This window comes from Pelophylax lessonae, assembly GCF_965119305.1.
Source record: "Pelophylax lessonae genome assembly, chromosome: 1".
Taxonomy (NCBI): Eukaryota; Metazoa; Chordata; class Amphibia; order Anura; family Ranidae; genus Pelophylax; species Pelophylax lessonae.
The window spans coordinates 83,563,385-83,586,969 of record NC_138768.1 but is presented as its reverse complement, the minus strand read 5'-3'; the positions used below and the strand labels follow the sequence as shown (position 1 = coordinate 83,586,969).

Genomic DNA, 23,585 nt, shown 5'->3' with positions numbered 1-23,585 from the left:
AGCATTAACCACTTCAGCCCCAGAAGGTTTACCCCCCTTCTTGACCAGGCCATTTTTTTGCGATTCGGCACTGCATTACTTTAACGGAAAATTGCGCAGTTGTGCAATGCTGTACCCAAATAAAATTGATGACCTTTTATCCCACAAATAGAGCTTTATTTGTTGGTATTTGATCATGAAATTTTTTTTTTACTTTATGCTATAAAACACATCCAAAAAAATATGTAAAAAACATCAAATTTCTTTATTCATTTAGGCCAATATGTATCCTGCTACATAATTTTGGTAAAAAGAAATCCCAATAAGTGTATACTGATTGGGTTGCGCAAATGTTATAGTGTCTACAAACTGTGGGATAGGTTTATTGAATTTTTATTTCTTTTTTTACTAGTAATGGCGGCGATCAGCGATTTTAGCGAGACTACGACATTGCGGAGGACAAATGTAAAACTAAGTGACACTTTTTTGGGGACTAGTGACACTAATACAGTGATGGATGCTAAAAATGCACTGTCACTGTACTAATGACACTGGCAGGGAAGGGGTTAACATCCGGGGCAAACAAAGGGTTAAATGTGCTCCTAGGGAATGCTTTCTAACTGTGTTGGGGATGCTTTGACTGGGGGAAGACAGGGATCCGTGGTCCTGTTCTCAGAGAACAGCGATTTGCCTTGTTTACATAGGCAGACCGCCGTACTGCCTCTCCTGAGATTGATCGGCGGGTCTAGGTAAACATCGCGTCTGCCGGACCCACTGATTGGCTCCTGCTGTGTCCAACCACAGGGGGAGCGGGTGGACGGCATCGCCCATGCGTGCCCCAGACCCAGTGCAGGAAATCATGTACAGGTACATGATTGCACGCAGGATGGCCGCCCTGCCACAGTATTTCTGCATGGGGCGGTCCATAACAGGTTAAGGTCAATTCACTAAGGAAATAAATGAATAATAAATATGTAGTGGTCCAGGAATGATGTATTGGTAAGGAATGTAAAAATATAATCTCCAATTTGGAGAAGTCTCTCTACCTTTTTGGATCAGTTTCTCATCAGTAATGCATAGAAACCTAAATATGGAAAAACACAGAACCATCGAGGCTGATTTAAAGCGCTGCATAAATTGCTGGCGCTATAGAAGTCCTTAATAATAATAATCAATAATAATAATTTAGTTATATAACAGTATAACTAAAGGCAAAGCGTTTTTCTTCGTTTTTTTTTTTTAGTTTTGGATAGGGTGGAGATGGATTAGCACACCTGTCGGGTTTTTTTTGCTGTCTGTGCCCCATTAGGGAGATTATCCCAAGTTTGTCCTGTGTACCATTATCATTGAAAGTGACATAAAATCCCACATTTTGGGCTGTCCCCAGAAAAGTAATGGATGGGAAATCTTCCAATGGGGACGTTTGCTCTGGTGACCTGGTGGGCCCCAAGGGGAAAAATGTTTGCCAATACAAATATATAAAATAATCTTTTTAAGAAGGTGCCAGTGTCATTGAAAACCTGACAGGGCTTCTGACTTTTCCTCCCATCATCTGAAACTTAGAAAGATTTTGATAAACTTGAATGGTTGTGATGGAGTTTTACAAACTTTGTGTATTTTAGCTGAACACAGACGCTTATCAAAAATGGATGTGGCTTTATCAGATAAATCTGGATGGATAATGATGGGGAGCTTAAACCTTTTCTAATTATTTAAAGTGCAACCTTTGAAGCTAATATTATACCAAGGAAGACATTAGGCTTAAAGGAGTTGTAAAGGCAGAAGGTTTTTTTATCTTAGCCCTCCTTATACTTACCTGAGTCCTCTCTCTATCCAGTGATGTCCACGAGTCCCTCGGCCGTCCGGGACTCTTCCTCCTGATTGCCTGAGACACAGCAGTGGCGCCATTTGCTCCCGCCAATGTAAATCAAAGTCAGTTAGCTAATCAGGAGTGAGGGGACAGGCTGAATGGACACACGGAGCTGCAGCTCGGCTTGGGTGCCCTATAGCAAACTGCTTGTTGTGGGGGCCTCGACAGAAGGGAGGGGCCAGGAGCAGCAAAAAAGGACCCAAAAAGAGGAGGATCTAGGCTGTCCTGTGCAAAACCACTGCACAGAGGAGGTAAGTATAATGTGTTTGTTATTTTAAAAAAAAAAACTTTACAATCACTTGAACTGGACATGCATATGGCCACATTCCCAAAACATGGAAAGTAGGTAAAGAGAAAAGTACACCTGACTTATCTCAACTTTTGTAAGTCAAATGGTTTAAATCAGGGATTCCCAAACTACGGCCTTGCAGCTGTTGCAGAAATACATGACTAGGCATGATGGGAAATGCAGTTCCTGAACAACCAGAGGGCCGTAGTTTGGGAATCCCTGGTTTAAATAAAAGGGCTACAGTTTAAAACCAAAAAAGAAAAGCCACCCCTTCCCTCATATCATCAGGTCAATATTTACTATTATCTTAATTTCTAAAGCCCAGAAAAACTTGAAAATTTCCTCTGAAGCTGCAGTCAAATAACTTTTCCAACCTCCTTCTCTACTTGCTCTGATTGGGCTGTAGTATGGGGAGTAGCAGCCTTACATTATGTCTGTCACTGACTATGAGTATTACTGGGCAGTGGTGCAGAACATAACTCTACTACAGGTGATAACACCTTGCAGAATCAGCATCACTACTGTCTGTCTCCAAGAACAAAAGAGAAGCATGTTTATGACAGCCAGCCTGGACAGTAAGTAGCAATGTAATGCTGAGTGTCATACAGCTTGAAGTCTGGATGAAGCCAATGATGGAAAAATTGGAGACAAGACACTTGCGACTTCCGAAGGTACTGTCATTTTTTTAAAAAAAATTACTGGAGTTCTTCTTTAAAGCAGAACTAAAATTAAAAAAATACCTGTCAAAATGGCTGGGAATTGAGATTTTAGATGTGTAGTTACCCGACATGCTGGAACTTCTAAATTTGGCCTGGACATCAGTGGGGAAGTGGGGTAATATCTAACCCTGGAGAAATCCTTACACTGTCTCAATAAGGAACATATTCATGGTAGCACAGCAAATTACACTTTTTATTATTAATTATAATGATTGAAAGCAAAATCCTGGCACCTTTTTTTTGCAGTTTTGGCAAGAAGAAAGGCAGGTGCCACCACTTCACAGATTTACGTAATTCACACGCTCTCACCGCTGGCAAACTCTTCATACACACAAACTCTCTGAGCTCTGCTTGTGTTAAGATTGCTCCATCCATTTATTTTAGCTAAATGATGATGTAAATGTTGTGATTATTTTCTATTGTAATAATAATAAGCATTCTTTTCAGTATTTTAATTGACTATTCACTGAAATAAATGGCTATTGTTCTTTTGGATGTGTGGTTTTTCATTCATGACAGTGCTTTGTTAAGTGACATAACATAGCATTCAACGTAGTGGGGAAATAAAAATACACATAAAAAGCAACACATTGCAAAATCTATTTTTGCATACTATAGCTGAGCGTTTCTGTAAATCGAGAAGCTCACATGATAATACAATACGTATAAGTACCTGTGGGTGACCACAAATATACTGTATGGCCAAAAGTATATGACATTAAAAACAATTGTTGACTTCCAACCTTGTGGTGACAGCTTTTGGAAGGTCCTTTTCTGTACTGCCTGACTGTGCCCCTGTGCACAAACTAGGTCCACAAAGACATGAGTTTAAAGTAAAGCAGGGGTAGGCAAGAGGTGGAGATCTACCTGAACAACATGGGAGAAGTCAAAGATTACTGGGAACAGCACAGAGCACACCTGATGTAAACCTCTAATTGCCATACTACCGTGCCGCAATCCTGTGCATTGCAAGGCAATCATGGGTTTAAATCAGATGGGGAGGAGGCAACATATCGCCTCCTCACTACTTGTCAAACACACTCAGATCACTTTCCAGAGGAGCAGCAGTGCATGAGCCCTTAGTTGCATTCGGCAGTGGCACCCTTAGGGCTCAATCACACATAAAGTTAGTGAGTGGTGAAACCCTGTAGTTGAGTTGTGTTTTTTTCCACCACAATCCCTACCCCCTTTAGTTGCTGAGGCAGCAGCCAAAAGGGGCACACATGCCGCAGCAGGAACTAAGCCCCTGTTGCTCTTAATGGGTGCTACTGCCTGCCAATCGCGATCCATTTAAGCAAATGGCGCCACTCTGCATATGCCCCACAACTGTATGCTTCTGCGGGGTCCAAGGGGTAAATCAGGAGGTGAGAAAGCAACACAACGTTGCCCACTTTAACCCGTTGTTTGCTGTGCTTCACAAGGTTGCAAGGCACTTGCAGAGTGGTCTCATTCACTTGAATGGGTCATACTTGGCAGGTGCTACACCAAATGACAGGGTCCAGAACATTTGCTGCAGCTTCAACATATGTACACCCCTGGCCACTGCAGCTAAAAGGGGTGCGGCATCATAAAAACACGTCTTAATTACCGGGTTTTACTACCCCCCAAACTGCAAATGTAAATTAACCATTACTGTTCTGATCCCCCTATAACAGTGATGGCGAACCTTGGCACTCCAGATGTTTTGGAACTACATTTCCCGTGATGCTCAACTATACTGCCGAGTGCATGAGCATCATGGGAAATGTAGTTCCAAAACATCTGGGGTGCCAAGGTTCGCCATCACTGCCCTATAAGTCTGCTTTCACACTGATGTGCTGTGGTTTACCTGCACCGCGGGTGCAGCATAGTGCATTTGCAACTTTCCTGGCTTAGCTGTGCTTTGCCATAGACTTCTATTATATCCTGCAGGTATGGTGCACTTTCAAAAAGGGCAAAACATCTCCTGCATTCAGAAAGTGCACCAAACCCTCAGGAAAAATAGAAGTCTGTGGCTAAGCACACATAACCCGCACGAAAGCTGCAGATACACTGCACTACATCCACAGTGTGGGTAAACCGCAGCACATTAGTGTGAAAGCAGCCTTATCTTACCTGAAGATCTCTTTTTTTCTGCTGCTGGCACCACTCTGGAGACCACTAGCCGGGATACGAAGTGGAGTGCAGTTGGTATCACTTCGGATGGGACAGGAGCCAGCACTATAGGCCAGGCATCGTCTTGCTTGTGGATCTTGCTCCCTACTACAGCTCCATCTATACAAATAATCCCTCTGCATTGCACTCTGTTTTAATGCTCTTGAATGGCGGGTCAGCAAGCCCAGACCTCGATCTACCATTCACCTGTACAAGATTCTAGTAGATTGCGATCTACAGGTTGCTGACATCCCCATGTAAAGGAACTCTGGTAGCTTTTTAGTGCTCTGGGACCATCCTTACAGAACACCTTTTGGATAAATTGGATCTCTGATTCTGAGCCAGGTTTTCTTTGCCAACATCAGTACCTGACCTCACAAAAGCTCTTTTGGTGCATGGGCACAATCCTACAGTCATACTTCAAAGCCCTCCTAGAAGATTGGTGGCTATTATAACTGCAATTGGGGGAGGGCTGACACTCCATGATAATGGCCATGGACATGGTTTCTAAATGAAACAAGTTCATATAGCTGTGATGGTCAGACACCTATGGGTTTTTGGGTGAAAAGTGTTGGATTTGACACTTTGTTTGTAGAGAGCATACTGTATATTAAAAACGCTTGGTGCACCTGTACGCATGAAAATGTTATGTGCCTGGCTGTGAAGCAGTGGGGAACCCTGTCATTTGCAGCCCCTACAGGGGGTGGTGCTACACTCATATAAATGCAAGTAAACATGCCTATGCGCATTTAGTAGCGCCTGGCATTTACTATTGGTAATGGATTTTAATGGACACTGAAACAATATAATATTGAATATTAATGAGAATCTAGGAAATTCCTACCTGTACAGGAAGTTCCTGATGTCTTTTGCTTTTTTCTGAAGTGTGGGTGACCTCTGCTCTCTCTGGAAGTAACATGGCCCCACACGTTGTCCAGAGGGATTTGATAGCAGCAGTGCCATCTTAAAAGCATTATAGGCCCCCGGGAATGCAGTGCACCGGGGCCCTGCCTACACAATTACCCACAAGAAAAAAAATGCACTGACATCCTTATTAATTTCGGTATCAATTGTATACAAAATGAAAGTGACATGCAGACATTTTGCCTTTCTGAACATACAAAGACAATATTAATTTCTGCACATAAAGAAAAGTTAGTACCAACCCTTTCTTTCCTTTCAATCAGGCTGGCTTACACTTTAATCTTCTACAGCAGTGCCCCCGCCCTTGCGGCTTGTGCTGCCGCTCCCCTGGTGTTTGCCTGTCTCCCGGTGGACCTTGGAAGCAGGCAGGCACTCCTGCTGCTGTGGGCACCTCTCCATGGCCCGATTAGCCTGACAGCAGTGCCAGACAGCTTCCAAGTTCGGCAGCTGGGTCCGGTGAACACACACACGGACGGGAGTCAGACTTGACTGTCCTGTGTGTGCCTGTTCCCGTGGAGGCAGACAGGCATTCCTGCAGTTGTGGGCTCCCCCTCCATGGCCCAAGTGGCCTGACAACATCGCAGGGCCAACAGGCGCTTGCCGCCTGCTAAGTTCGGCGGCGGGATGCACATGGGAGTCAGAACTAATGCAGACATCTTAACCTGCAAAAATTAATTTCAGAGAGGTGTCACTCCACGCCCACCCCCCTCCCCCTACCAATTTAACTCAACTAGAGGATGATCAAATGAAATGCAATCAGTATACAGAGGTTTACTTCTTCTGAGAGATATTAACTTCTTCCTATCCGCGCTATAGCCGAAGTACGGCTACAGCGCGGACTCGAATTTCCGGGAGGCCGTCTTTAAACGGCCTCCCAGAGACAGGCTCCCCGCGCGCTCCCGCGAGCGCGCATCAGGGAAAATCTGTGTCGGCCGTGTCCCTTGGACACAGCCAATCACAGATCGTGGTAAATGGCCAATCACAGCGGCCATTTACCACGTGATCGGCCCATGCAATGAGAGATGATCTCATATGTAAACATATGAGATCATCTCTCATCGCCAGCTCTCCTTCCTCACACAGAGACTGCGTGTGAGGAAGGAGCAGAGCCGATCAGCCGTTCGGGGACACAGAAAAATGTAATCAGGGCACTGATCACCAGTGCCTTGATTACACAAGGTAAATAACATACACTAAGTGCCCACCATCAGTGCCCACAGTCAGTGCCCATAGTGATGCCAGTCAGTGCCCATCAGTGCCTGCTCATCTAGGCACTGATGAGCACTGACTGGCAGCACTAAGGGCACTGAGTGTGGGCACTGATGGTGCTGCCCATCAGTGCCGCCCATCAGTGCCGCCCATCAGTGCCACCCGTCAGTGTCCATCAGTGCCACCCATCAGTGTCCAGCAGTGCCGCCCGTCAGTGCCGCCTCTCAGTGCCCAGCAGTGCCACCTCTCAGTGCCCAGCAGTTCCACCTCTCAGTGCTCATTAGTGCCGCCTATCAGTGCTCATCAGTGCCGCCTATCAGTGCTCATCAGTGCCGCCTATCAGTACCTCCTCATCAGTGCCACCTCATCAGTGCCCATAAGTGCCACCTCATCAGTGCCCATAAGTGCCACCTCATCAGTGCCCATCAGTGCAGCCTATCAGTGCCCATCAGTGCCGCCTCATCAGCGCACATCAGTGAAGGAGAAAAATTTATTTATTTTCAAAATTTACTCGCGGAAAATAGGAAAAACTTTTTTTTTTTTAAATTTTCTGTATTTTTTCTTTTTTTTTTGTAAGAAATAAAAAACCCAGAGGTGATTAAATACCACCAAAAGAAAGCTCTATTTGTGAGAAAAAAAATGATAAAAATTTCATATGGGTACAGTGTAGCATGACCGCGCAATTGTCATTCAAAGCGTGAGAGCACTGAAAGCTGAAAATTGGCCTGGATAGGAAGGGGGTGAAAGTGCCCGGTAGGCAAGTGGTTAAAGGAACTCTCTAACCACCATGACCACTTCAGTGATTTGAAGTGGAAATAGTGGTAGGAGTCAGAAACACTGCACATGCTGGGATATTATGTGCTGGGTGCTAGTTGCACCCTTAGCACATGTGACTTACTGCTGGCAGGTACTGCTGATGGTTACTGCTGGCTGCTACTGCTGGCTGCTACTGCTGATGGTTACTGCTGGCTGGTACTGCTGGTGGGTACTGCTGGCGGGTACTGCTGGTGGTTACTGCTGTTCTAGTTCCAGTGAAGGGAACCCTTAAGGTGTCAGCATACCAAGACATTTTGGACAATTTCATTCATTTCAACTTTGTGGAAACAGTTTGGGGATGGCCCCTTCCTGTTCCAACATGACTGCGCACCAGTGCATAAAGCAAGGTTCATAAGGACATGGATGAGTGAGTTTGGGGTGGAGGAACTTGACTGGCCTGCACAGAGTCCTGACCTCAACCCGATAGAACACCTTTGGGAGGAATTAGAGCAGAGTCTGTGAGCCAGGCCTTCTTGTCCACATCAGTGCTTGACCTCACAAATGCTATTCTGGAAGAATGGTCAAATATTCCGATAGACACACTCCTAAACCTTGTGGACAGCCTTCCCAGAAGAGTTGAAGCTGTTATAGCTGCAAAGGATGGGCCAACTCAATATTGAACCCTACAGACTTAAGCCCCATACACACACACAGATCGTCGTCATACAAATGTTCGTCTTTTCTCCCCGGGATGTCGGTGTCTGTTGAAAAGTGCAAAGACAGCACAAGGACAGCACAAGAATTTTGTCCGCAGACTTCAGCTGACTGCAGAAGTGATGTCATGTAATGGTTAACTTTCCCTGTGTTTTTTATTTTCTGAGCATGCCCAGTCTTGCAAATCTGCGGTCTGTCGGCTGATTTCTGTACTGACAAGGCCCGTACACACGTACCGATCGTCGGCATACAAACGTCGGTGGACGAAGGATCTGCCGATTGTACGCGTGTTAGTATGGTGCCTCCGACAGATGTCTGCGCACAATCCGCGGACAAAAGTCTTTCTTGCAAACATGAAAATTTTTGTATGCCGACACCAGAACGGACGATTGTTCGCCTGTCAGTACAGAATTCGGCCGACAGACCGCAGATTTGCAAGACTGGGCATGCTCAGAAAATTAAAAACACAGGGAAAGTTAACCATTACATGACATCACTTCTGCAGTCAGCTGAAGTCTGCAGACAAAATTCTTGTGCTGTCCTTGTGCTGTCTTTGCACTTTTCAACAGACACCGACATCCCGGGGAGAAAAGACGAACATTTGTATGCCGACCATCGGTACGTGTGTACGGGGCTACAGGCAAACAATTGTCCGTTCTGGTGTCCGCAGACAAAAATTTTCATGTTTGCAAGAAAGACTCTTGTCCGCGGATTGTGTGCAGACAGCTGTGGAAGGCACCATACTAACACGCATACAATCGGCAGATCTTTCGTCCGCCGACGTTTGTATGACGACGATCTGCGTGTGTGTATGGGGCTTAAGACTAGGATGACATTAAAGTTCATGTGCATATAAGGGTAGGCTTCCCAATACTTTGGGTAATATAGTGTATCTCTCCCATAATGGGCAATTATAATGTGTCAACTTCCACATTATGGCAGCAGCTGCTGCCATTCACAATTGATTTGTTTATTTCAAAGTAAAGAAAGGTGTAAAAGGATGCTCTTTAATTAATTTGTTAAATTAAATGCAATTTGCTCAAGAAGAAAAATTATCTATGTATAGATGTGTGCTATTAAAGTTATCTCAGTTATGAAAAACTGAAAAATAATTCAGCCTTGGAAAATTCTATAGCTTTACAATAACAAAAGCCTCAAGTCCCAACAGTGCAACACCTTTTGTTCTTTGTGGCCAAGAAATGACAAAATAACACGCAATTATATACAGTATCACCTTAAAGCGGCTGTAAACCCGAAAATTAAAAAAAAAAACCTGCAGGACAAAGGCATAATGAGCTAGTATGCATCGCATACTAGCTCATTATGTATTACTTACCTTAGAATGAAGCCCCGACACGGACCCCCGGACATCGCTGCGGGCGCTGCCATGATCCCTCCGCGTCTCTTCCGGGTTCGGCAGCTCCGGCGCTGTGATTGGCCGGAGCCGCGATGACGTCACTCCCGCGCATGCGCGCGGGAGTGATTTTCCGGCAAGCTCCCGGCATTGAAAACTGAAGGTCCCCCCGGACCTTCAGAGCGCATGCGCCGCTCGCGTGAGCGGCTGCATGCACTGCAAATATCTCCTAAACCATGCCAGTTTAGGAGATATTAATTGTACCTACAGGTAAGCCTTATTATAGGCTTACCTGTAGGTAAAAGTGTCAAAAAGCGGGATACTACCGCTTTAATTATGATGTCTTTGCAAATCCACTACCTCAAAAACAGTAACATGTAATTTATTGCATCAGAGTCATGATGCTTTCTGAACTATTTTAAACTTTTACAAATATACAGTGTCTGCTGTAACTTTTTAGATCTGCTTAATCTAGTTTCCCTTTTTAAAATGTATGTATAGCCAAAATGTTTTTTTTTTTCAGTGTTAAATGCAATAAGAAAGGGTTAAAACCCTGTCAGTTTATCTTTTGTTCTGCAGACACAACAGGAACTCAGAGGAAATATCTACAATGCAAAAGCAGTTCCTCTCTTTAAGTGTTTGTCATAACAAAATGAAAAAAAAAAAGTATGAAGTGTATCTCTACAATACATGCACATTTCCCCAATGTATCTAATTTAAGAACCTACAAGAACAGAAAAATACAGAAGAAAGGTTCTTATGTGTTAGACATGCACTCTCCTCCTTGCTGACAACACACATCATTTTTGTGAGGTGTCAGCCCTCCCAGTTGTCTTTTGCTAAATTGCTCAAATCCCCACACTACATCCCCATCACTACAACATAGACTAATTATTCTGTGGTCCAAGATAAGACGTAGAAGAGCTAATTAGACCCATTGAAATAACTTATGAAGTGTCACCTTACTGCTTTTCCAGATAGACTGCTTTGTTAATGTGCACCTAACAGAGGAAATGTGGCAGTTTTTCTTATAAGAAACTCCCACAGATTCCCGCTAAGTGGGACCCTTGGGATATGTGAAGTTAGCTATCAGTTTACAGTTAACATCCCTCTCCCTGCCCATGCAATGATTACACAGCAGGGCCATCTTTAATGCAGGGCAAAGGGGGCAGCTGCTGCAGTCATTGTTGTGGGGCCTAAAGCAGCTGCCCCTTGAACTCAAGCTGCCCGCAAATTGGGGTCCAATCAGAGCCGGCTTGGAATACTCAGTCACTCACACAAATACCACTGCTAATATTTCATTCCATGAGTGTTCCTTTGGCAACCATCTTGGTGGAGCCTTCAGCAGTTGTTCCCCTCTAGTTCCCATCTTTGAAAAATTTCCGGGTTCCCAGGCCATATCATTTCTGGTGTCTCACACAGCAGCTGGAATCCGGAATAAGCTTTTACTAGCTTGGGAGACACCAGTACACAGGGTCCCTGTGCTCCAGGACTGGGAGCTGAACTATTCCACTGCCTCCCCACTCCACTACAGGATACAAGAGTGGCGTAAGCATCGTTATTAGGGATGATCGAACGGTTCGGGTCGACCATCGGTTCGGCCGAACATTGGGTGTTCGAGGTTTGGCCGAATTTTGAAATTTTTGCCCGAAAAGTTCGGAATTCGGCAACCAGAACCGCCCAAAATGCAATGCTTCAGGAAATGGGCTTTAAAAGCCCGTGATTGGACCAGAACCATTAGCAAAAGCCAATTGAGGGGGCAGGAGAATGCTAGGAATGTGATTGGAGTGACTAGGGGGTCCCTAGACCAATCATTAGTGAATACGCCCCCCAGTATATAAGATCGCCCCCGCCATATTCCTAGCATTGTTATACTGGACATGGAAGAGAGTGGAAGCAGTTCTGTTAATTTTACTTTAAAAGTGTCATTTAGCTATTTATTAGTGTGAGAAAAGGGATATCTAGTGTAGTTAGAGTGCTCCTTTACACTTAAGTTAGCTTCAAAAATTTAGTTTCTGTAGGGAAAGTGTTAAGTGTAAAGGGACCGTAGTGTAGTGTAGGGTTAACTGGCAGTGACTGCTATGGCAGGGTGACAAAACCCTTCCATAGCAGGGTGACCGCTATAGAGAAATGATCATTTCTCTGAATTGCTTCGGCACACCCGTATGGCTTCTCACCAGCCAAGCATTTTTTATGCTGCAGGGGCTGCCACTGCCAGTGCTTTTTTGAGGACATGTTTGATGTCAGACATGACATCTGAATATGTGTATAGGGGGTATATATACACATATATGTCTGTATATATACCCCTAGACATATATAGGTGTGATAGTAGCAGAAATAAATGCTTGCGCTAATTAAATCATTTACAGTAATATATTTCTGCTACTATCAAACCTATATATGGCTAGGTGTCTATATACATATAATTATGTGTGCAAAGAAACAAGGAGTTAAGTGAAAACCCTGGTGTGAGGGTCTAACACAAACACCATGTTTAAAGTAAAAGAGATCTAGAAAGAGTGGGGGAAAAGAAAGGGAAAAGAAAGGGGAAAGGAAGAGGGGGGGGAAGGGAAAAAGAGGGAAAAAAGAAAAAGAAAGAAAGGGTTAGATTAAGGAAAGAAGAGATAAGAAGGAAAGATAGTTGAGGGCTAATGGGATTTTAACGGTACTTAGATCAACGATGGAAAAACCACCATGTATAAAAATATATAAATTTTATTATTCCATTAAAAATTACATACAAAATAAAGAGAAAAAAAAATTTTTTGTAAAATAAAAGATTGTACAGAACAGATTACCATCATAGTCATATCAATTACATACAGTTCTGAACATTGCAGGCAGGATAGATGTTATGCAAGCTCCAATAACCCCAAACCAGGGTACCGGGCATTAACCCAACATGTTTCGCGGGTTTCAACACTCCGCTTCTTCAGGGGTGTAAGATTATACAATATATTGGTTGCCTTAGAGTTCCTGTGTAATAGAAATATGTTATGAGAACATTGTAATCAACAGTTTTATGCAGAGGAGTTATTTGCATGCACAAACACATACAGGTCCGGGGTTCCCACCACCAAAGCACATGCAGGGGTAGCCACCCAGTGAACGCCTCACCCACGGATGTGGAGGGGGTCATTAGGGTAGCGTGATTTTGATAATAAAGGTTATGTGGGACATTGTCACAATACCTGTATGTGATAGTATCGGTATCTGGTAGGTCATAGAATGCCCATGAGGTTGTATGGCCAGATAAGGTGGCACTTCTTTCTGTTGAGCATAAGAATATTTATGTAATACCGTAGCTAAAGGGGCTCTAGGTTTGCAGGGATTCATAGCTCTATTAAGATTGAAGCTTACCAGACTTGAGTTAGAAGTATACAAATGTATCTATAAATACATCAGGATATCCCAAGTAGTTCTTTTTTGGCTCCAAATTTGCATATAGGCAATTATGGAGGGATGTGTGGGTGTTCCGGATAAAGGCTCCCTTTAAGGAGGTGAGAGGCACTTGGATGTCTGTATAGTAAAAGGCAGGTTATGTATAGATTAGGAGAGCATAAATCTAGGTATATGCAGATCTGTCATATCCAGAGAATAGCTCCCCAGCGCTTACCTCGTGTCTGGTCTGCTTGTGTACACCCCGGCATCTGCAGGGGAATTGTTCGCCCGCCACCTTATGAGCGTCCCCTCAACCCGGCGTGTGTGCGCACTTCCGGGCGGAAGTGACGACATCACGTCGGGTCAGGTCTCTAACGGCGCTCGCCAAAGCGCAGGCGCGCGCCGTGCTGCGTGATACTCAACCGCAAAAGCAGCTGTACGCAGCCACATGATCAGACGTGGGCGGGGACATGGCCCCGTAAGTCTGTCAGTCCAGAGATCACACATCCGTTGGGAGTGCTGAGTGATACCGCCCCCCGCAGTTGGGTAGTGGGAAATGAAGGACAGTGAATGTGCATACCGAAGCTCCAATGCGGACATCAGATCCTGTATAGATGGAAAATGAATCTATAAACATTGAAAAAATACAGCAATATAACATCATATACATATATGAACATAGGACACCAATACTAGAAAAGCATTTGCAAAAATACATATATTAAAGGGTATATTGTATGGTGCTGAGATTGTTCCCAATAGTAACGGCACCAGCAATAGCTAATACTAGGCATCACAAAAAATTCTGTGTAGCCTGTCATATCAATAACTATTACAACATAGTCTAAATTTTGGTTGCTGATCTGTAATGATGAATAGATGTTAGCAAATCCAGGGAGAAAGAAAAATAATAAATAAGAATATGAAGAAAAGAAGAAGAAATAGGCAGACATATATTGTTTAATACAATATATATAAGATAAGACTGTTTAAAGTGATCCCTCGATTGAATGTAAGTCGAGGGAAACTCTCATGGTCAAAATTGGTCCCATATGCATGTAGATCGCGGCTGTAACAAGCGGCCATACGGATCCTTCCATGGGGGTCCCGGATGGTACCATGCAGAATACGAGATATGATAATATGCCGCATATTCAGCCAAGAAATGGTTTATAAGTAATCATTTCGTTGATACCTGGGGGTTGTGTAGCGTTCAATGTTTCAATCCAATAGCATTCTTTTTGAAGAATGCGCTTGTCCCAATTACCCCCACGGGGATCCTGGGGAATAACCTCTAGGACAAAAAATGATACAGCAGAATTGTCAAATTTGTGGTACAGATTAATGTGTCTGGTGACACTAGTTTGATATGTGCCTCCCTCCGAATGATACACATGGTCCCCAATTCTTTGTCCTAGTTTGCGAATTGTCTTACCGACATAGTAAGAGCCACATCGGCAAGTCATTAAATAAACCAGTCCCTGTGTATTACAGTCAGCATATTTTTTAGATTTTAGCCATTGGCCATTAGGCAAGCGGATACCATTACCACTGTGGTTCCAAGGGCATCTACTGCAGGATCCACAGGGGTATGTGCCTTTTTTATTACCACAGTAAGGGCTCTGAGTTGTATAATGACTTTTAACAAGATTATCCCTGAGGGATGTGGCTCTTCTGAAGACTAAATCGGGTCTAGGTTTAACGTATTTATTTAGCATGTAATCCTGTGTGAGGATAGGCCAGTGTTTGCGTAGGACATCACGAAGAATTTCCTCATGTGCGGAAAATCTCGTGATGAACCTCACATTTTGTTGGTCATCCCTAGAGGCGGTTTTATACAAAAGTTCAGATCTTGATTTTGCCTTTGCTCGATTAAATGCTTTTCTCAAAAGACTTTTAGAATAACCTCTGGCCAATAGTCTAGATCTTAGATGATTGGCCTGAGTGTGGAACTTCATGTCGGTTGCACAATTTCTACGAATTCTAAGATATTGCGCATATGGTATGCTTTTTATCAGGGGGGCGGGATGGGCACTCGCTGCGCACAATATGGTGTTGCCTGCGCTGGGTTTCCGGTACAAGTCTGTGTCGATATGGCCATTAGGCAGCAGAGAGATATTGAGATCCAAAAAGGAAATTTGATGATGGCTGATGGTGTGTGTAAATTTTAGATTAAGATCATTGTTGTCCAGTGCTAATAAAAATTTCTCTAAGTCCTCTCTGCTGCCTGTCCAGATTAGTAGTAAATCGTCAATAAATCTGTGCCAAATGAGGACATGGGACAGCCATTGCTCCATGTCCTCATTGGAAAACACCAAACGCTCCCAGCCGCCAAGGTATAGGTTGGCATAGGACGGTGCGCAGCAAGTGCCCATCGCGACCCCCTGTATTTGCAAATATATCTGTTCTAAAAAAGTAAAGTAATTTCTAGTCAAAATAAATCTGAGTAATTCAAGGACAAAATCCATAAGGGGCCAAGTGGTATGGTCTTGTTCTTTTAAGAAGGATTCAGTCATCCGGATGCCCTGCTCGTGCGGGATACTCGAGTATAGAGCCTCCATATCAATGGCTACGAGCAGGGCATCCGGAGGAACTTGAATCTCTTCCAAATGTTTGAGAAGATCAGTGGTATCACGTATGTATGAAGGTAAACCACATACGTGAGGAATAAGGAATGAGTCAACAAATTTGCTGGCATTCTCAGTTAATGATTCGTTACCGGATATAATCGGTCTACCTGGAGGGGATGAGATGTTTTTATGAACTTTCGGTAACGTATAAAACGTAGGAGTTTTTGGAAACTTGACGTTTAAAAATTTGTAGACGTCTTTATCTATTAATCCGGCTGTATAGGCATTATTGCAAAGTGATTTAAATTCTTCAATAAATCCTTGAATGCATATGGATTGGATGGGACGGTACCAATCAGGGTTTTCCAGGACCTTCATGCACATCTGTTCATATTGAAAAGGTGACATGATCACGATGTTGCCACCTTTATCTGATGGCTTTATCAGTATGTTTTTGTTTGCTTTTAACTGTTTTAATGCTGTTTCTTGTTCGTGTGTTAAATTGCTAGTTACAGGTGGCCAAGAAATAGATTTCAGGTCCTGGGAAACCCTTTGGACGAAAGTCCAAATGTGAGGATTAATAGTTAGATCAGGAAATTTTTCTGATTTAGGTTTAAAAAATTTTTTGGGGATCAAGGTACCCTGTGTGTGGGGGGGTTTCACAGTGGAGGCCGGGGCATCAATGACCGAGACCACCTCTGTGTTGCCCTCCTCATACAGGAGAACCAAATCTTTGAGGGCTCTGCTTTCGGCCATGGTAAGATGTTTGGTTTGTTCCGCTATTTGTCGTTCAAGTTGTTTTTGTTTCCTGTCGGTGTCAAATATGTATCTAAACGTAAGGTTTCTTGCAAAAAGGTGCAAGTCCTTAATGGTTTCTGGGGTGTCGATGGATTTTGAAGGACAAAAGCCAAGGCCTAACCCTAGAACATCTTCCTGTGCCTTTGTGAGTTTGAAGTCAGTTAGATTAATAATATTGAAATTTTTTTTGGTGTTGTCAGTGTTTGAACAGGAAATTAATTTGTTTGTGGTTTTATATAGATATCCAGGTTGCCCTGTTTGGAATTCTTGGTGATTGGGGTTTGGGGTAACACTAAAAAACCATCATCATTTTCAGTTTGAGTGTTGGAATTAAGGCCTTTTGAAAGGATTTTTTGAACAGTCGGTGTCAGGTTTGGCATTTGTGAGGGTGTGAGAAGTTGTGCGTGAGTGTCTGTTTTTTTCTTGCTATTTTTGTTAGATTGGTTAGGTGAGGGGCCCATTCCTCCCCTTCCACGTTTTTGTGATTTGGTGCGATTGTGTGTAGCTGTGACACTGTGTCTTGAGCCCTGTGATAAATGTGATACAGAACTGGAAAGTGAGGAGTCAGACTCCATGTGTTCTTCTGTGTTCTCTGTGGTGTTTCGTGTTGGGGGCCTACGTGACCGTGAGGGATGATTCTTTGTAGTCCATCTGTAGGCATAGCCTTCTACAAAGGCCTGTTTATCTTTATTATATTTTTGTTGTTTTTTGGTGAAAATTTCCTTGTTTAAAGCTTCCAACTTATTTTTGACCTCTTGCCAGCTAGTGACAAAGGTAGGTATATCAAATACGTGTTCGAATTGGGTGTTCATGACTTCAATCTCCTTGTCCAACACTACCATATCTGATTTGTGCTGGGTCACCAGAGCCTTCATTAGATCTGTACTACATGTATTCAGAATGCCCTCCCATTCTTTTTTAAAACTTTCTGTGGGGTCTCGTAAAGTTGGTAAATTATGTATCCTGAGTCCCTGAGGGCTGATATTGTCATTAATATATTTTAAGAAGAACTCGGTGTGCCAGTACAAATGAGACTTACGTTTTAGTAAACTGTGCATTTTTGTCAAATATACCTGTAAATCTTCCTCAGTTTTGGTTCGTACCCCACAGTTGGACTGAATATCTGCCATAAAGCCCGTCCAGGCATTCCCCATTAGGTCCATGGCCGCGTATACAGCCGTCAATCAACAGTACTGGGAAAGAAGCATTTGAACGTGAGAGATAAAGAATGAAAATATCAAAAGAAGTTAAATTATAATATCAGAATATGTAAACTTATAAGTAGAAAATCCCTAGAAAGCTATAATTATAGATCAGCAGCCATTACAACCTTATTAATATGTAGTCACAAGGTAAGTAAAACAAACATTCGGACAAGCCGAAACAAAGAGAGCGCCCTCGGGTGTGTTATCCACCCAAATAGATTATATAATCAGATGTTTGTTGTATAATTGTGGTATGGTACCAACATCCCTGATAATGATGCAAAGAAACAAGGAGTTAAGTGAAAACCCTGGTGTGAGGGTCTAACACAAACACCATGTTTAAAGTAAAAGAGATCTAGAAAGAGTGGGGGAAAAGAAAGGGAAAAGAAAGGGGAAAGGAAGAGGGGGGGGGGGAAGGGAAAAAGAGGGAAAAATGAAAAAGAAAGAAAGGGTTAGATTAAGGAAAGAAGAGATAAGAAGGAAAGATAGTTGAGGGCTAATGGGATTTTAACGGTACTTAGATCAACGATGGAAAAACCACCATGTATAAAAATATATAAATTTTATTATTCCATTAAAAAAAAATTTTTTTTCTCTTTATTTTGTATGTAATTTTTAATGGAATAATAAAATTTATATATTTTTATACATGGTGGTTTTTCCATCGTTGATCTAAGTACCGTTAAAATCCCATTAGCCCTCAACTATCTTTCCTTCTTATCTCTTCTTTCCTTAATCTAACCCTTTCTTTCTTTTTCTTTTTTCCCTCTTTTTCCCTCCCCCCCCCCTCTTCCTTTCCCCTTTCTTTTCCCTTTCTTTTCCCCCACTCTTTCTAGATCTCTTTTACTTTAAACATGGTGTTTGTGTTAGACCCTCACACCAGGGTTTTCACTTAACTCCTTGTTTCTTTGCATCATTATCAGGGATGTTGGTACCATACCACAATTATACAACAAACATCTGATTATATAATCTATTTGGGTGGATAACACACCCGAGGGCGCTCTCTTTGTTTCGGCTTGTCCGAATGTTTGTTTTACTTACCTTGTGACTACATATTAATAAGGTTGTAATGGCTGCTGATCTATAATTATAGCTTTCTAGGGATTTTCTACTTATAAGTTTACATATTCTGATATTATAATTTAACTTCTTTTGATATTTTCATTCTTTATCTCTCACGTTCAAACGCTTCTTTCCCAGTACTGTTGATTGACGGCTGTATACGCGGCCATGGACCTAATGGGGAATGCCTGGACGGGCTTTATGGCAGATATTCAGTCCAACTGTGGGGTACGAACCAAAACTGAGGAAGATTTACAGGTATATTTGACAAAAATGCACAGTTTACTAAAACGTAAGTCTCATTTGTACTGGCACACCGAGTTCTTCTTAAAATATATTAATGACAATATCAGCCCTCAGGGACTCAGGATACATAATTTACCAACTTTACGAGACCCCACAGAAAGTTTTAAAAAAGAATGGGAGGGCATTCTGAATACATGTAGTACAGATCTAATGAAGGCTCTGGTGACCCAGCACAAATCAGATATGGTAGTGTTGGACAAGGAGATTGAAGTCATGAACACCCAATTCGAACACGTATTTGATATACCTACCTTTGTCACTAGCTGGCAAGAGGTCAAAAATAAGTTGGAAGCTTTAAACAAGGAAATTTTCACCAAAAAACAACAAAAATATAATAAAGATAAACAGGCCTTTGTAGAAGGCTATGCCTACAGATGGACTACAAAGAATCATCCCTCACGGTCACGTAGGCCCCCAACACGAAACACCACAGAGAACACAGAAGAACACATGGAGTCTGACTCCTCACTTTCCAGTTCTGTATCACATTTATCACAGGGCTCAAGACACAGTGTCACAGCTACACACAATCGCACCAAATCACAAAAACGTGGAAGGGGAGGAATGGGCCCCTCACCTAACCAATCTAACAAAAATAGCAAGAAAAAACCAGACACCCACGCACAACTTCTCACACCCTCACAAATGCCAAACCTGACACCGACTGTTCAAAAAATCCTTTCAAAAGGCCTTAATTCCAACACTCAAACTGAAAATGATGATGGTTTTTTAGTGTTACCCCAAACCCCAATCACCAAGAATTCCAAACAGGGCAACCTGGATATCTATATAAAACCACAAACAAATTAATTTCCTGTTCAAACACTGACAACACCAAAAAAAATTTCAATATTATTAATCTAACTGACTTCAAACTCACAAAGGCACAGGAAGATGTTCTAGGGTTAGGCCTTGGCTTTTGTCCTTCAAAATCCATCGACACCCCAGAAACCATTAAGGACTTGCACCTTTTTGCAAGAAACCTTACGTTTAGATACATATTTGACACCGACAGGAAACAAAAACAACTTGAACGACAAATAGCGGAACAAACCAAACATCTTACCATGGCCGAAAGCAGAGCCCTCAAAGATTTGGTTCTCCTGTATGAGGAGGGCAACACAGAGGTGGTCTCGGTCATTGATGCCCCGGCCTCCACTGTGAAACCCCCCCACACACAGGGTACCTTGATCCCCAAAAAATTTTTTAAACCTAAATCAGAAAAATTTCCTGATCTAACTATTAATCCTCACATTTGGACTTTCGTCCAAAGGGTTTCCCAGGACCTGAAATCTATTTCTTGGCCACCTGTAACTAGCAATTTAACACACGAACAAGAAACAGCATTAAAACAGTTAAAAGCAAACAAAAACATACTGATAAAGCCATCAGATAAAGGTGGCAACATCGTGATCATGTCACCTTTTCAATATGAACAGATGTGCATGAAGGTCCTGGAAAACCCTGATTGGTACCGTCCCATCCAATCCATATGCATTCAAGGATTTATTGAAGAATTTAAATCACTTTGCAATAATGCCTATACAGCTGGATTAATAGATAAAGACGTCTACAAATTTTTAAACGTCAAGTTTCCAAAAACTCCTATGTTTTATACGTTACCGAAAGTTCATAAAAACATCTCATCCCCTCCAGGTAGACCGATTATATCCGGTAACGAATCATTAACTGAGAATGCCAGCAAATTTGTTGACTCATTCCTTATTCCTCACGTATGTGGTTTACCTTCATACATACGTGATACCACTGATCTTCTCAAACATTTGGAAGAGATTCAAGTTCCTCCGGATGCCCTGCTCGTAGCCATTGATATCGAGGCTCTATACTCGAGTATCCCGCACGAGCAGGGCATCCGGATGACTGAATCCTTCTTAAAAGAACAAGACCATACCACTTGGCCCCTTATGGATTTTGTCCTTGAATTACTCAGATTTATTTTGACTAGAAATTACTTTACTTTTTTAGAACAGATATATTTGCAAATACAGGGGGTCGCGATGGGCACTTGCTGCGCACCGTCCTATGCCAACCTATACCTTGGCGGCTGGGAGCGTTTGGTGTTTTCCAATGAGGACATGGAGCAATGGCTGTCCCATGTCCTCATTTGGCACAGATTTATTGACGATTTACTACTAATCTGGACAGGCAGCAGAGAGGACTTAGAGAAATTTTTATTAGCACTGGACAACAATGATCTCAATCTAAAATTTACACACACCATCAGCCATCATCAAATTTCCTTTTTGGATCTCAATATCTCTCTGCTGCCTAATGGCCATATCGACACAGACTTGTACCGGAAACCCAGCGCAGGCAACACCATATTGTGCGCAGCGAGTGCCCATCCCGCCCCCCTGATAAAAAGCATACCATATGCGCAATATCTTAGAATTCGTAGAAATTGTGCAACCGACATGAAGTTCCACACTCAGGCCAATCATCTAAGATCTAGACTATTGGCCAGAGGTTATTCTAAAAGTCTTTTGAGAAAAGCATTTAATCGAGCAAAGGCAAAATCAAGATCTGAACTTTTGTATAAAACCGCCTCTAGGGATGACCAACAAAATGTGAGGTTCATCACGAGATTTTCCGCACATGAGGAAATTCTTCGTGATGTCCTACGCAAACACTGGCCTATCCTCACACAGGATTACACGCTAAATAAATACGTTAAACCTAGACCCGATTTAGTCTTCAGAAGAGCCACATCCCTCAGGGATAATCTTGTTAAAAGTCATTATACAACTCAGAGCCCTTACTGTGGTAATAAAAAAGGCACATACCCCTGTGGATCCTGCAGTAGATGCCCTTGGATCCACAGTGGTAATGGTATCCGCTTGCCTAATGGCCAATGGCTAAAATCTAAACAATATGCTGACTGTAATACACAGGGACTGGTTTATTTAATGACTTGCTGATGTGGCTCTTACTATGTCGGTAAGACAATTCGCAAACTAGGACAAAGAATTGGGGACCATGTGTATCATTCGGAGGGAGGCACATATCAAACTAGTGTCACCAGACACATTAATCTGTACCACAAATTTGACAATTCTGCTGTATCATTTTTTGTCCTAGAGGTTATTCCCCAGGATCCCCGTGGGGGTAATTGGGACAAGCGCATTCTTCAAAAAGAATGCTATTGGATTGAAACATTGAACGCTACACAACCCCCAGGTATCAACGAAATGATTACTTATAAACCATTTCTTGGCTGAATATGCGGCATATTATCATATCTCGTATTCTGCATGGTACCATCCGGGACCCCCATGGAAGGATCCGTATGGCCGCTTGTTACAGCCGCGATCTACATGCATATGGGACCAATTTTGACCATGAGAGTTTCCCTCGACTTACATTCAATCGAGGGATCACTTTAAACAGTCTTATCTTATATATATTGTATTAAACAATATATGTCTGCCTATTTCTTCTTCTTTTCTTCTTCATATTCTTATTTATTATTTTTCTTTCTCCCTGGATTTGCTAACATCTATTTATCATTACAGATCAGCAACCAAAATTTAGACTATGTTGTAATAATTATTGATATGACAGGCTACACAGAATTTTTTGTGATGCCTAGTATTAGCTATTGCTGGTGCCGTTACGATTGGGAACAATCTCAGCACCATACAATATACCCTTTAATATATGTATTTTTGCAAATGCTTTTCTAGTATTGGTGTCCTATGTTCATATATGTATATGATGTTATATTGCTGTATTTTTTCAATGTTTATAGATTCATTTTCCATCTATACAGGATCTGATGTCCGCATTGGAGCTTCGGTATGCACATTCACTGTCCTTCATTTCCCACTACCCAACTGCGGGGGGCGGTATCACTCAGCACTCCCAACGGATGTGTGGTCTCTGGACTGACAGACTTACGGGGCCATGTCCCCGCCCACGTCTGATCATGTGGCTGCGTACAGCTGCTTTTGCGGTTGAGTATCACGCAGCACGGCACGCGCCTGCGCTTTGGCGAGCGCCGTTAGAGACCTGACCCGACGTGATGTCGTCACTTCCGCCCGGAAGTGCGCACACACGCCGGGTTGAGGGGACGCTCATAAGGTGGCGGGCGAACAATTCCCCTGCAGATGCCGGGGTGTACACAAGCAGACCAGACACGAGGTAAGCGCTGGGGAGCTATTCTCTGGATATGACAGATCTGCATATACCTAGATTTATGCTCTCCTAATCTATACATAACCTGCCTTTTACTATACAGACATCCAAGTGCCTCTCACCTCCTTAAAGGGAGCCTTTATCCGGAACACCCA

The 23,585-nt window shown here is 42.8% G+C and overlaps 1 protein-coding gene across 1 annotated transcript in view; it reads right to left on the bottom strand.

Annotated features, from left to right (window-relative positions):
- Positions 1–17,862, bottom strand: part of LOC309544037 (E3 SUMO-protein ligase ZBED1-like) — a gene marked incomplete at both ends in the record, with an annotated part of 71,392 nt that extends 53,530 nt beyond the window's left edge. The window contains 2 exons of the mRNA XM_082243019.1: positions 15,992–16,840; positions 17,245–17,862. Of these exons, the coding sequence (XP_082099145.1) occupies positions 15,992–16,840; positions 17,245–17,862 (1,467 nt within the window). The remainder of the gene's footprint in view (positions 1–15,991; positions 16,841–17,244) is intronic.
- Between the last annotated feature and the right edge of the window lie 5,723 nt (positions 17,863–23,585).